This window comes from Streptopelia decaocto (assembly GCF_964273445.1).
Source record: "Streptopelia decaocto genome assembly, chromosome: 3".
Taxonomy (NCBI): Eukaryota; Metazoa; Chordata; class Aves; order Columbiformes; family Columbidae; genus Streptopelia; species Streptopelia decaocto.
The window spans coordinates 49,936,026-49,949,064 of record NC_138656.1 but is presented as its reverse complement, the minus strand read 5'-3'; the positions used below and the strand labels follow the sequence as shown (position 1 = coordinate 49,949,064).

At 38.4% G+C, this 13,039-nt stretch overlaps 1 protein-coding gene across 3 annotated transcripts in view; it reads right to left on the bottom strand.

Moving 5' to 3' along the window:
* PRKN (parkin RBR E3 ubiquitin protein ligase) overlaps positions 1–13,039 on the bottom strand; it is a 725,918-nt gene that overhangs the window by 265,303 nt on the left and 447,576 nt on the right. For all 3 annotated transcript variants that reach the window (XM_082048436.1, XM_082048435.1, XM_082048437.1), the window contains one exon: positions 10,867–11,003. In XM_082048436.1, the coding sequence (XP_081904562.1) occupies positions 10,867–11,003 (137 nt within the window). The remainder of the gene's footprint in view (positions 1–10,866; positions 11,004–13,039) is intronic.

The window sequence follows — 13,039 nt, the reverse complement described above, 5'->3', positions numbered from 1 at the left end:
TACCTTGGCTAGAAATCTTGTTGAATGGTATACTAGGAAAGTTCCTTTTTAGGTGTCTCTGATTCTCCCCAGCCATGCTATTCACCTAAACTCTGCAAATTGCAATGTTAGTGTCCTTACACATATTTAAAGGTCAAAACATACAATATTGCAGTAAATATAGGGATTTTAAATTGTTCTGACAGATTCTATTGTCCTGTTACTTTCATTGAAATAACAAGGCTACACTGCTTTTAAAACTGGAAAATGAAACATAAACATTTCTAAACTAGCCCAAACTAGTTGATCAGGCAGCAAAGTAAAACAAGCTAACTGTAAGTCTCTGAATAATTCCCTTACAAGCCCTTATTAAGACTCACCATCTGCTTAAACACATGTATTTTTATCTTAAAGAATCTACACTTATTTTCAAATAAGACTACTCTGTTATCACAGGGTTGGCAAATCTGTATCAGCAATAGCTTGACCGTTTAGTGTCGTCTAATGGAAATAGGCTGTGACCCTGCATTCCAAACTTACTTGGAGCATTATCTCTTCCCAGAATCCTCTCTTCAGTGCCATTTTTCCATCTTCTCTCTCTGTGCAATGGCAGTTCCAAACCATCCAGCGAAAAAACCCCAAACAAATCTTAAGCAGATAGATTGCAATTGCAATATCCAAGGACCAATTCTTGAAATTGTCATATGGCATCAAATTCCAAAGAAAACAGTGAAGTGGGATACTTCAGTCAATACTCAATTTATCACACCAGCTTGGAGTCTGACACAGTGTGATGTGCAGATGTTCAGATTTCATAAACCTTTTATTTTGTAGTTAGTATGAAAGGACCCTGATAAAAGCACTGCAGATTGCATCTCAGTAGCATTTCATCAGTGCAAATGACACCGTGTTATTCCACCCTTGCTTCTGATTTCTACAAAGTGCTCCAACTACAAAGAGGCAGTTTGATTTCCACACGTACATGATCCTTTCCTGCACTCTTAGGGAAGGAAACAAGGCTACCAACCGACAGTAGGTGACATGATGGCTTTTGTAATGTGAACACAGATTCCCCACAGACCAGCATGAGAACACTAAGTTATTGCATACGGATCCATCACCAATCTCAGTCACCACTACACTGGACTGTATTTGACAGATACAGAAAGAAAATCTTTCTTCTAAATCATCCATCTCATCTCCTTTCCCCCATTTCTTTCTTTTCTTGAAATACGTTTCTAGGAAAATAGAATTTATTGAGATGCAGTTAGAACTAGGCTACTTTTTATAACCCTCACTTGCATGTACATTGTGCAATCACTTGACACATCTGCTATATCAAGAATAAATCTGATTTAAGAGTTCTAATAAGAACTTGCATCAATAAATTATAACAGATTGGTGATTAGTAGTATTATTTATATGCAATATTTTTGTGCCCCTTATAATGCTGATGTCTGCTTCACAGGGATTAATTATTTTCATAATTTTGTCTAAGTAGTAATATAGAAAATGTCAAAAAGAAAATTAGATTTTCACTTTCCAGGCACAGAAGTTTAATTAAAGCCAACTCCTTGGTGAAGGGGAATGTCCTTAGCTGGTTCTGTGATGTGGCAGTGGCCCTGCATGCCGCCATGTGGGAGACCAAGGCTCACAAAGTGACTCAGGGAATATTAATCACCAGGCTTCAGAGACTAAACCCATGCTGAATGTGCCACAGTTGGTCCCAGCAGGTTATTTATGGAGTATATAAGGTAGCAGACAGTAATGATTTCATTAAAAAGCTGCTACTTGTACAGCCCAACTCAGAGATGGCGCTATACTGAAAGGGACTCTTTTCTCAGATAAAAACTGATCCATTAGGAAATCTCTAATTATGCAGGCATGAAAGGTCAGCTTCCCCTCATGCTGCTCTAAAAGTCTAAATAAACACCCCAAGTACATCCCAGCTGTAAAAAATCAGCATCTTCTACAGTCCGTTGGACATTTTTAGGACAAGCACTCAGGTGTCTCCAGTCTGTGGAAGAACAGTCAACATATAAACCACTGAACTACTGTCATTGAAAACTGAATTCCCAGCCTCACCAAAATGTAAGGAAAGCTGGAGGCATTATTTTCTTGTTTAACCCACCCTCCCTCTTTAGATCTTTTTTCTTTCATTCCTTAAACAGTCACGAGGACCTCTCATTAATGCACTGCCTCTTTTGCCTCTCAGTTCCTTCCCTTCATTACTCCTCCCTATTCCCTGTATATCATTCCTTCCTTTTATTTATCTCCATTATCCATATCTTTCACCCAGAATCTTCTTCATTAACATTAACTGCCCACACACTAGAATGGGAGCACTAAGCAAGGCCATTCAGAACTTCAAAGCACATCCAGTAACAACAGAATCTAATCCTGGTTCAAAGGGAATTTTCAGCCATGAATGAACGTAGAAGTTTCTCATTCAGAAGCTGATCCTTCTTTCTTAAAAATATGCTTTTCTGGGGAAGACAGACTTCAAGGAGACACAGTCAAAATCATTGTACTTGCTATAACAGCACTTACATGAGATGAATTAGAAAATAGTTTGAATTAAAAACCTATTCAAGCAGTTGAGGGTAAAGTTGCTGACTAACAAGACTCCATTACTTGATTTTATTGTTCATGTAGGTTATGATTTTCCCCAGTCAGATGGCAGCTTAAGAGTGACTTGCCAACCATACACCCACATCAAGTGACTATTATAAGATAAATCAATATGGGCAGAACCACTTTCCGTCAGAAAAAATACCTTTCCAAAGACAAAGTCAGAGCTCTCACTGGCTCCGGCTGAGACAAAATTCACCTCCCCTTCAGCCAGACACACAAATGATGAAAGATGGATAAAACCCCCACAGACACTTCTGCCACTGCTTCAGTATGTCTATTTTACTGTGACCCTGGACATCTCATTTTATAGGGCAAGAAGTCTGTTTTGAAAGTTCATACCTAGTTGCTCTTAAAGCAAATTAATTTCTAAGCAATGTTTTTTCATTATCTCTTGTCCTTCATTATTTTTAACTAGAGCGAGTCTATGTGCACTGTCATCTCCATGCAATTTAAAAATTACATCTATTGCAACAGAAGAACTAGTAAGAGACAAGGGAGAAAAACACCTATGGTAAAGTATCTTGTGCTGAATTTAATTATGGCAAGTCAGATTTTCGTGAGGATCACATGGTATGATTTCCTCGTAGTGGTTCCCAGAGGAGAATCCAATGCCTGTCTCAAATATACCATGGGATCAAGCTCTGCTTGTTCTACAGATTTTGAGTCTGTTTAGATATGGAGCTGGAAATCTGCTGCAATGGAAACAGAGCACAGACTTGAGGAAAGAAACCTCAGTTGTTGCTGCTTCAACTTCAGTCAACACTGAAAAGGAAATGAAGGAGCTGTTACAACTTCTAACCAATGTCCTTTGAGCTGGTCTCATGTGCTTGTGCTAGTAAAGGAACACAAAATCCCACTTGATACACTGTTGGTTCATGTTTATTTTATGCCCATAGTGAGAGGAGAACACAGAAAACCATAAAAAGTTACTCGGGAAACTTCTGCAAATTGAATTAACTCTTCAGAGTAAAAATTTGTTTATATGCTTTTGGTTCCCTTCACTGTGACAGTCTGGTTGGAACAAACTTGCAATTACTTGACTGGGGTCAGGTTTGCTCCACCTGCTAGACCCGGGTATAAAGCAATCTAGCTGTATTATCTGATAAGCTTCCAACAATTTTAAAAAATAATAGGGGAAGTAGATGATCTTTTGTCAAGGAGGCTCTCTCCTCCAGGGTGCTGCACAGAGTTACGGCACTTGTTCAGTGAACATATAGTCTTGGAGAAAAAATTCATTACTCATCTTAGTGTACTGACCAAGAGTTTGTAGAAAGGAAAAAGAAGGGAAATTAGAGGAATCTACTTTTAAAACACTTTAGCAGTGAAAAAGAAGCAATACGCTCATGGGAAAAGCACTGTAATGAGACTGACTGCACCTGGGTTCCAACACAAACTCAGCCAGTGATCTCTTGTGTAACCTCTACGTGACTTGTTGCTTTTGCTTCTCATCCCATGTTTTACCTACTTAAATGATAAGCCCAAAGGGACTGACATTGCCTCTTACTAAGAAATATATACGACTAAGTCAATGGAATATGTTCAAACTACCATAATATGAATAATAAAATAGCTGTAATAGTATGAATATGAAGAAGGAAAATAATCCCTAGTAAATAGTTATTCTGCCCATAACACACAGGAAAGATACAGTCAGAATTAATGAGTAGGCTGAAAATCTGAATTATTCTTATATAGGAAAATGATCACAGAATCACAGAATGTTAGGGATTGGAAGGGACCTCAAAAGATCATCTAGTTCAATCCCTCTGCCAGAGCAAGAACACCTAGATGAGGTTACACAGGAATGTGTCCAGGTGGGTTTTGAATGTCTCCAGAGTAGAAGACTCCACAACCCCCCTGTTCCAGTCTTCTGTCACCCTCACTGAGAAGAAGTTTCTTCTCAAATTTAAGTGGAACCTCTTGTGTTTCAGTTGGAACTCATTACCCCTTGTCCTATCATTAGTTGTCACTGAGAAGAGCCTGGCTCCATCCTTGTGACACTCACCCTTTGTATATTTATAAACATTAATAAGGTCACCCCTCAGTCTCCTCCAAGCTAAAGAGACCCAGCTCCCTCAGCCTTTCCTCATAAGGGAGATGCTCCACTCCCTTCATCATCTTTGTTGCCCTGCGCTGGACTCTCTCCAGCAGTTCCCTGTCCTCCTTCAACTGAAGGGCCCAGCACTGGACACAATATTCCAGATGTGGTCTCACCAGGGCAAAGTAGAGGGGAAAGGAGAACCTCTCTACCCCTACTAACCATCCCCTGGTAATGTAAGGTGATGTAAGGTTCACTGCTCATGAAACCGATACATGTGTATGGTAGTTTGTATAATCTGCTTTTTATGACAAACTTTTTGGAATTGACAGGAAGAAAAGGGTTTCCTTCTCTGTAATGTTCTTAACCAATGCAGTCCTTGAATTCCCTCTGCAGAAGGACTATCCAGCATCTCCTTGGGGAGAATGAAAAGAAGCAGCTTGGTGGATATACAATCTCTCTTTAGAGTAGATAGCAGCCATGGGAAATTAATGATAGAAAGAGTCCGGGAAGAGGGGGAAAAAAGTGTATTATTGCCAAATGCCCTTTCAAAAGATGCTCATGTACCCCTTTAAGAATATGAATAGAAAACATGGTCTCATATCTGCATTTTCCCTGTCACAGGCAATGCTGGAAAAAGAAAAATACAACTAGAACTGACTCCTCAAATGCTCTGAAAACTGTAATTGCTTGTTTATTAATTCTGCAGAGTGGAAAAAATATCTTCTAAAATGTACAATATATAAAAAATAAAAAGGATTTCTCCAGGGTCCTACGTTTGCTTCTGTACACTCAGATTTCATACCAATGAGAAATTACAAAAAATTTATAGTTGTCAAAAATTTAACATTCCCTACATATTAAACTTTAGGAGCACTTTGAAAAACTTCCTAAAGCTGCAAATGTGTGTGCTTTCAACCCCTTTTATTTTATTCCTCTAATAATCACTGCCATTTCCTACATTCTCTGATTTCCTAAGTTACATCAAATATTTGTAAGCAGGGTTATTGAAGAACACAGATTTCAGAAACTGTTAAAATATCGAGGCTTCATACCAGGTAAATCTTAGTTCTTGTACCAACTGGTGCACTCTTCCATTTTAGGCCCCACTAAACTACGCCTGCTTCCTCATCACATTCTTGAGAAGGCTCTCTTCATAGAACACTGACCTTCACTTTAAAACACCTTCCACACACATGCCTCCCTAAATTTAATAGAGATTTCGTCTATAACAAAAAAGATTCAAACACTCTATTTGGAGTGATCAAATAAAATATAGGCTTTGTCCTCCCATTCACTTGCAAACTTGGCTTAGGCTACCTGTTTATTCTCCCCTTTTCCTTTTGGGTACTACGATTTTGAAAGAAGATTCAGAGATTCACCACCACATTGATATCTCCCACATGAAAAATAACATAATGTTATTATACAAATAGCATGTAATGGGGATAAAAAATTTAATCTTAATACATATACCTCCTTAATCTTCCCCCAGAAGCTTTCTTTCAATGGAACATGGCTCCTAAGGCAATTTATTATATTTAAAGCTTTAGTTCTTTTTTATTAGCATTTCCACACACAAACTGTAATTTCACTTATTTGTTTATATATCTGTTTGGCAAAATCAGATTACTTCCAGATTCAATAGTGTTTTACAGTCATCAGAACTGCATCTTTTATCCGGATTCCTTTAAAACACATCATGCATATGATTACTCGTTAGAAATAAAGTAATGCAAAGACATTTTTGCAAAGTGCCTACAGCAGTGTTAAACCTTGCCTTTCCTTGGCCTCACCGACTTTTCTTCTACGAAAGATCTGTGGAAGCTTATTTTACCCTGGGGACCAAGACCCATTAATGTTGTAATGCTATTTTTAAAATGAAAGGGTGTTCATCAGAACAGTATGTGTTTAAATAGGGTAATACTTTGTATATTTGTATACAATTCCTGCTTTGAGGTAATGCTATGAGATTCTTTGTCCTGCACAGTAACTAAATAACTATAAATGATCTTTCATGCATATGCAAATCTATCCCCCTAAGCACCTTATTAATTATTTCAAAGATACTTGGAGGTCACCACTCATGGAAATTTCTATGCATGAAGCCTCATTAATACAAGACACCATACAGAGAGATGGGATAGATTTTTGTCACCATTTAACAAGGGCAGAGAAAATATAATCTGTAATGTTTATTTTTTTATTTTAATGACCAATGAAAACCAGCCAGCTCCTATCTGTAAGTCCTTGCTCTGAGCCGATACAGCGGGTCTGAATCACGGGGCTGCTGCCACACAACTCTGAACAGCTAATCCTATCAATGCACCAGTTACCGTGCTCAGAGCTCTGGTCCTCAGCGCTGGCTGCTCTCAGCTGGAGTAGCACTGCCTGGCACTAGATTAGCACCGAAGCACTAAGGAATTCACTTTGTTCTTCCAAAAATCACAGCAATGACACATTTTGTGTTGGAACAAAGGGAAGCCATGGCATTATCAAGGTGAGATACCATAGCTCGTCAGCTGAGATGATAGCCTTCTTTTGAACACATATTATCTCTGCTTAATGAGGCCATGAAACAGAAATCAAAGAAAAGCAAGAATATAACCACACAAAATACCAGAATGCAATGACAAAATGCATCTTCTGGTATACCTGTGCCAGTAAACAAGAAATTAAACACACTTGAGAAGCATGGTTTATCTGAAGTCCCTAGACCCTTTCCGGCTCAAGTTATCACACACATGTGATAACACTGATCTTGTCTGTCACAGTGACCCTTTGCTGTAGCATCTGCTGTTTATTTTTATTCTGTTGTGTGTGCAGTGCTTTCATCTCTAGATTGATCCAATAAAAGATATAAAAAACTTGCTATGTTGGTACATTCCCTTGATAAAAATCGGGAACAGTGAGTCAAATGTTAATGGAAACTGCAGGCTGTGTTCATTATGTTATCTCTATTTTTGAAAAACACTAGAATGAACAGAGCTAATTGGAAGTGCAAACAATTTAAATAGGCTTAATTACAAAACCAAACCCTCCTGTACAGTTCTAGGGCACTGTGTGCACATATGCCTTGAAGAAATGAGCTATTTTTTAAGTAAATCCATCCTTACATGAGAATGGAAAAGTAAAATAATCTTTACAAAGTCTGAACTCAGAACATCAGTATTTTCTGTTCATGACACCGTAAATACTACTTCAGCATTAGTCTGTGATGTTTCAAAATACATGTATTGATACAGACTGTTTTGATATATCTGTGCAACCTGGTCATCTACCATAGTGAAAGCTGCTGGATTCACACCTATGAAAGACTAAAATCCTTTGTAGCTGAACAATAAGAGAGAGTGGGTTGGCAACTCAGGCATTCTTTTTCTTCACAGTTAAATGCAACTCAGCCTCATGGCTTTCTAAGAGGACAAAAAATAGTCATCAGTTCCTAACTCAAATATAACCTAATTCTAGAAACAAACTAATTTCTCGCATACCAGAAAGTCAGGTTCAGGTAGCTGCAAAATGAAGCAGCAAAGTTACAACAGGACTGATTAGATTCTTCATGTTGCAAAGCAGTCTGACAGATAACGCTAAGGAATACTTTTATTGATACAGAACTAAGAACAAAGCAAACTGATGGAGGTAGCAATCAGTTTAAGGTTTAAATGGAATATTGTTCAAAATTGCTGAATACTCAGAGATTGTGACTGAGAACCTCTCCAGCACAAAACATGGCAGCACAGTATAATGTCAATACTTCTTAGAGACAATCAGGCTGTCTCAGAGTAAGCATGTTGCCTAAGACAGCACCACACACCACTGTGCAGACCTACTAGCACAGGTCCTGAAGCAGTATTCGTCTGGTCAGTCCTCATCAGCCTACCAGAAGTGTCAATAGCCCAGCCTATGTGCTGTACTGACACAACTATAGTTCCCTTCAGCAACATGATTCAGGTCTAGCTCAAGAATCTTGGTACTGTGCAGCACTGCACTGCAGCACAACTAAACCATGCACTGCCCTAGCACAGGGCAGCACCTCTGCAGAAATTTTTCTGAGAAACACTCTTAATAACTGGAGAACAGAGATAAAAGTATTGCAATTGGATGATTATGATGATGATGAAGATGATGATGATAATGATTGTTATTATTATTATGACTACTACTCTTAGTACCACTTTTATGTATAGTATTTTGAAAACAATTTTCTGATCTGGGGAGTTCTGAAACTTTAGATTAGAAGTATTTTAGCATTTCCATATTTAGCTATTTTAACTTAAAGTTAACACTTAAAGTATAACACAGCTGAGGCTAGATTGGCAGCAATAGCTGCTTTTCTATTCCCACAGCCAAATCCTGTCTCACTCGGAACAGTACAAGTACATCAATCCTTTGTGCAGCCTTTATGGTATCCCTTTTTAGGCCAAGCCTATGTCTTCCTCACCTCTCAAACACTGAAATTGCATCCCTGAACATTTCAGCTCTCTCTTCTTGCATTTTCTCTTCAACACATCCCTACTCTGCTCCTACTGCTCAGTTCCCATAGTGTTTGACACACAGCAGAGAGAAAAAGACTGGCTTGTTACTGCCAGCCAGGGCTAAAAACTTCTGAAAACTTAGTCTCCTCTCTGAGAAAAAAAGGACAGATAAAAGTTCTGAACTGAACAACTGGAGCTGCAAGATATGTGGAGAAATCCTAATGCAAGTTTTGTAAAGCACGACTAGCAATGGGTTTACACACACAAGAGGTGGAAGGGCCTTTACTTTAACATAACAGCCTGAACTGGAAAAAGCTCTGTGGCACTGGCCATGGTTATGAGGAGGCCCACAGGAGAGGAGAAAGAGCAGTTGCCTGCTGCACCACTGGGATACCTGATTAAGCTAAGGAGCTAACAGAAGAACAGGGAAGAGAACTGATAAATGGGGGGGGCGGGGAGGCAGGAAGGATGGATTAATCTTGAGTAGCTGATCAACTTGTATGGGAGCAGAAAATGGATTAACTTTTGCAGCAGCAAGTTGGGAAGCTGAGAGTACAGACTGACCACATAGTACTACAGTAACATCAAGGTCAAGGAAAAAGCACTGGGTAGAAAGTTCCTGTCAGGTTCTTCATGACAAGCTTTCTTACACAACATTAAAAAGTGTTTTGTGCAGCATGACATCAGGGTGCAAATGCAGCAACAGAGCAAATTGTCAGGGGAAGGGACGGAAGTAAATCAAGACCTGGCGAGATAGCACATAAACAGCGTTCTAGTAAAATGTGAACTGATGACCATTGCTAGATAGATCCTGAAGCAACTAAAAATAAAAAATTTTAAATGGTTCCTACTACTATACTTTCAATATCTTCAAGGCACATCCTTACATTAAGGAAATGCTGCTATAAGGTAAGAAATGTTGTCAATTTTTCTACCATCTAGTGATTTGAAACTTATTTGTCAGTTGCTCAGGTAACCAGGCAAATCTATTTTCTATGCAGCTTCTAATATGGTGGAAAATTATTCTTATACCACTATACAGTACTTGTGACAAACACATATGCACATATGCAAATTCAGCAACAGAAAAAAAAAAATCCAATATATTTATTCACATCAAACTTTTTGAGAATTTTGCAGTGCATGCGTCCATGTAATTGAATCAATTCTCAAACACATCTTCCAGATTCAGTGTAAGCCTCTGTTTAGTTCAGTCAAGCTTTGTTTCCTACTCAAGTAAAACAGATAATGTATCCATCTTCTCAGGGTGATCAACATTTCATGCAATGAGATGACAAGTAGTAGCAATAACTTCATCAACAGGAAGTCTACTTGAAATTCCTGTTGCAGTCCTTTTTTATTAGTACTTGAAGACAGGCCAAGAAAGTTGGCAATTTACCTAATTCGAAAGTGGAAATGTGGATGTCAAGGTGGCTTTTTTTTAAAACTAGAGTGTAATGCTATCATCTGTTAGCACTTCATGATTATATAATACTAATGTGAAGAAAGTATGCATTTGCTTTTAAAAGAAAAGCCCTTTGGAATCCAGTTAATTCTCCAGTTCACATGCTCAGCAAGAATCACTTTAATATTCAAATATTTTCTCCATGAAATGAAATGACTCCTATAAAAACACTACAATTCCATAGCTATATTCAAACACAGTAGGTCATAAGAAAAAATCTTGCCCTGAAATCAAAATCACATAAATTTTTAAAAAGAAAATCAGCTAAAACATACCTACACAAGGGAGGGAATAGCCAAGCTCCGGGTCATGGATGAACTGACGGTCATTCAGCATAGTCACACAGTACAAATGGAAACAGTCTAAGCAAATGACATGGCGATGCATGCACTGGAACACAAGCACAGGACTCCTGTTAAAAACAGAACAGTGAAAATTCTGAACAAGGACTGGATCAAACTTCGTTTCAACCTTCTAATTTTATATTTTTTCCTTACTAGTACACAAGTTCATTATGTAGCTTATGAGAGAACTTAGCCTGGCATTTTGCAGCACTTTTTGAAAGAGGAGGTTTCTAACATGAATCAGATTCAGGGAAAAGGAAATAAGTTTTTACAGAAAGTGAAATTTTACTGAAAACTGGAACCTAAAGCAAGAAAATTCTTTAGCAACAGAAATCCTTTGTATGAGGTGAGGTAGGTCATATATGGTAAAACATCAAATGGTGGTAGGTAGGATTAAATAGAAATGTGACCAGCTAGGAAAGCTTTGTGAAGACTACCTTGTGCCTTCACCCTCTCAAGGCAGCCCTTGGAACCCTACATAGAGGGCATTTCCTCAGTAATAATGAGCAAAATAATTCACCTTCTGGTCAGAGGTATGAGATTCAATTTGGGAACAAGATACCTAAACTTTAGTGGGAATTTCTCACTTAGCTTGTGGGTAGGTATTTATATATAGTACTATTGTCAAAACGCTCAGTGGAGACTGGAGCTGATCAGCCTCCAGGTACCTGCATTAGGGTGAGCTGAATCACCCACCTGGCTCCATTGTCTGCATGGACTAAAACTCCACAGACCACTACAGGACCACACATGGGGACACCTACATGGGGACAGCTAAATATGGGTATCCCAAGCTTGACAGGATACTTGTGGAGATGAAGAGAGAAAACACTTGAAATAAGAGAGGACAACGAGTTTGACTCCTGGGCTGGCCTTTTGCTCAGAAACATTCCAGCAGAGACCACAGCAAAGAAGGGCAGCAGCTCCCAAAATCCTGCTCAGGACCAGTACACCAGTGGTGAGAGAAAAAATGAGTAATACAGGAAATACTACATACACATGAAATGTGTCTTCACTGCAGGAACACAGTGATAAACCTAATGGGTTTGCTCTAAGTTAACTTCTGCTAACTCCTGACATACATACCTTAACTGTCAATTCCAAAATAATGATTGTGGCCCATCTGATAGAGTTATGTGCTCCGCAAGTGTTACACAATACTGCTTTCTTATCTCTTCTGCTTGAGGAGTATTACCAACCCCAAGCATAAAAATTGGAAAAATAAAGAGAGAGATAAGCTGGAAAGAACAGTGAGTTTCCCATTTAAACACTGAACTACTTTACTCCTTTATTTGTGTGTGGGAAAACACAACTAGAAATGGGTTAAATGCTACATTTTTTTAGTAACTAGGGAGAAAGACAATTGTTTTAAAAAATAAAAGAAGGAATTCTCATATATTCGCTGTAGTCCAGGAGACAGGTATTAAAATACAACATCAAATGCAGTAGGACTTGTGATAAAATCATTAGAGTTAGCAACACCGCTACAGCTTCTACAAAGCCTGCTAGACAGTGCTTTGAAAATCCACTGAAACAGTAAATCACCAATCCCCAAATGGGGGAATACAACTGCAAAATGTAATCAAGAATAATTTCAGATCCTGTATATAAGTATTTAATCTTCCGTGAAAATATGCTTTAGAGTTGCATATACTATAGAGTTCATGGCAGCATGTTGGTATCCCCCAAAACATATACTCTGTGTTTTAGGGATTTTGTTGAATAAAGCAGCTTAAAAATGGAATTAAATAAAACCTCCCCATTACTAATCCTTATTAGTTGCTCACTTGCTGTTCTGAAGGTAACAAATAATAGTTCAAAAAAGACCACTGTAAGGCAAAATGAGAAGTTGATATGTATCATGTTAGGTCTGGAGGTCCCAAAATCATTAAAGAGAGATGGAGGAGCAGTTATCTTGTCCCTATGGTGCAAAAGTCCCCATGGCACAGCAGCCAAATGTAACCTTAAGAAAAATACCCCAAAGATTTCTTCCTGAAATGCATATATAATCAAATTTCCCTATAGCTTGAATGCAAATCTCTCTTGGATCTCTTCCTGGATCTAAATTCACACCTCTCTGACCTTCATTTCAAAGACATATCTC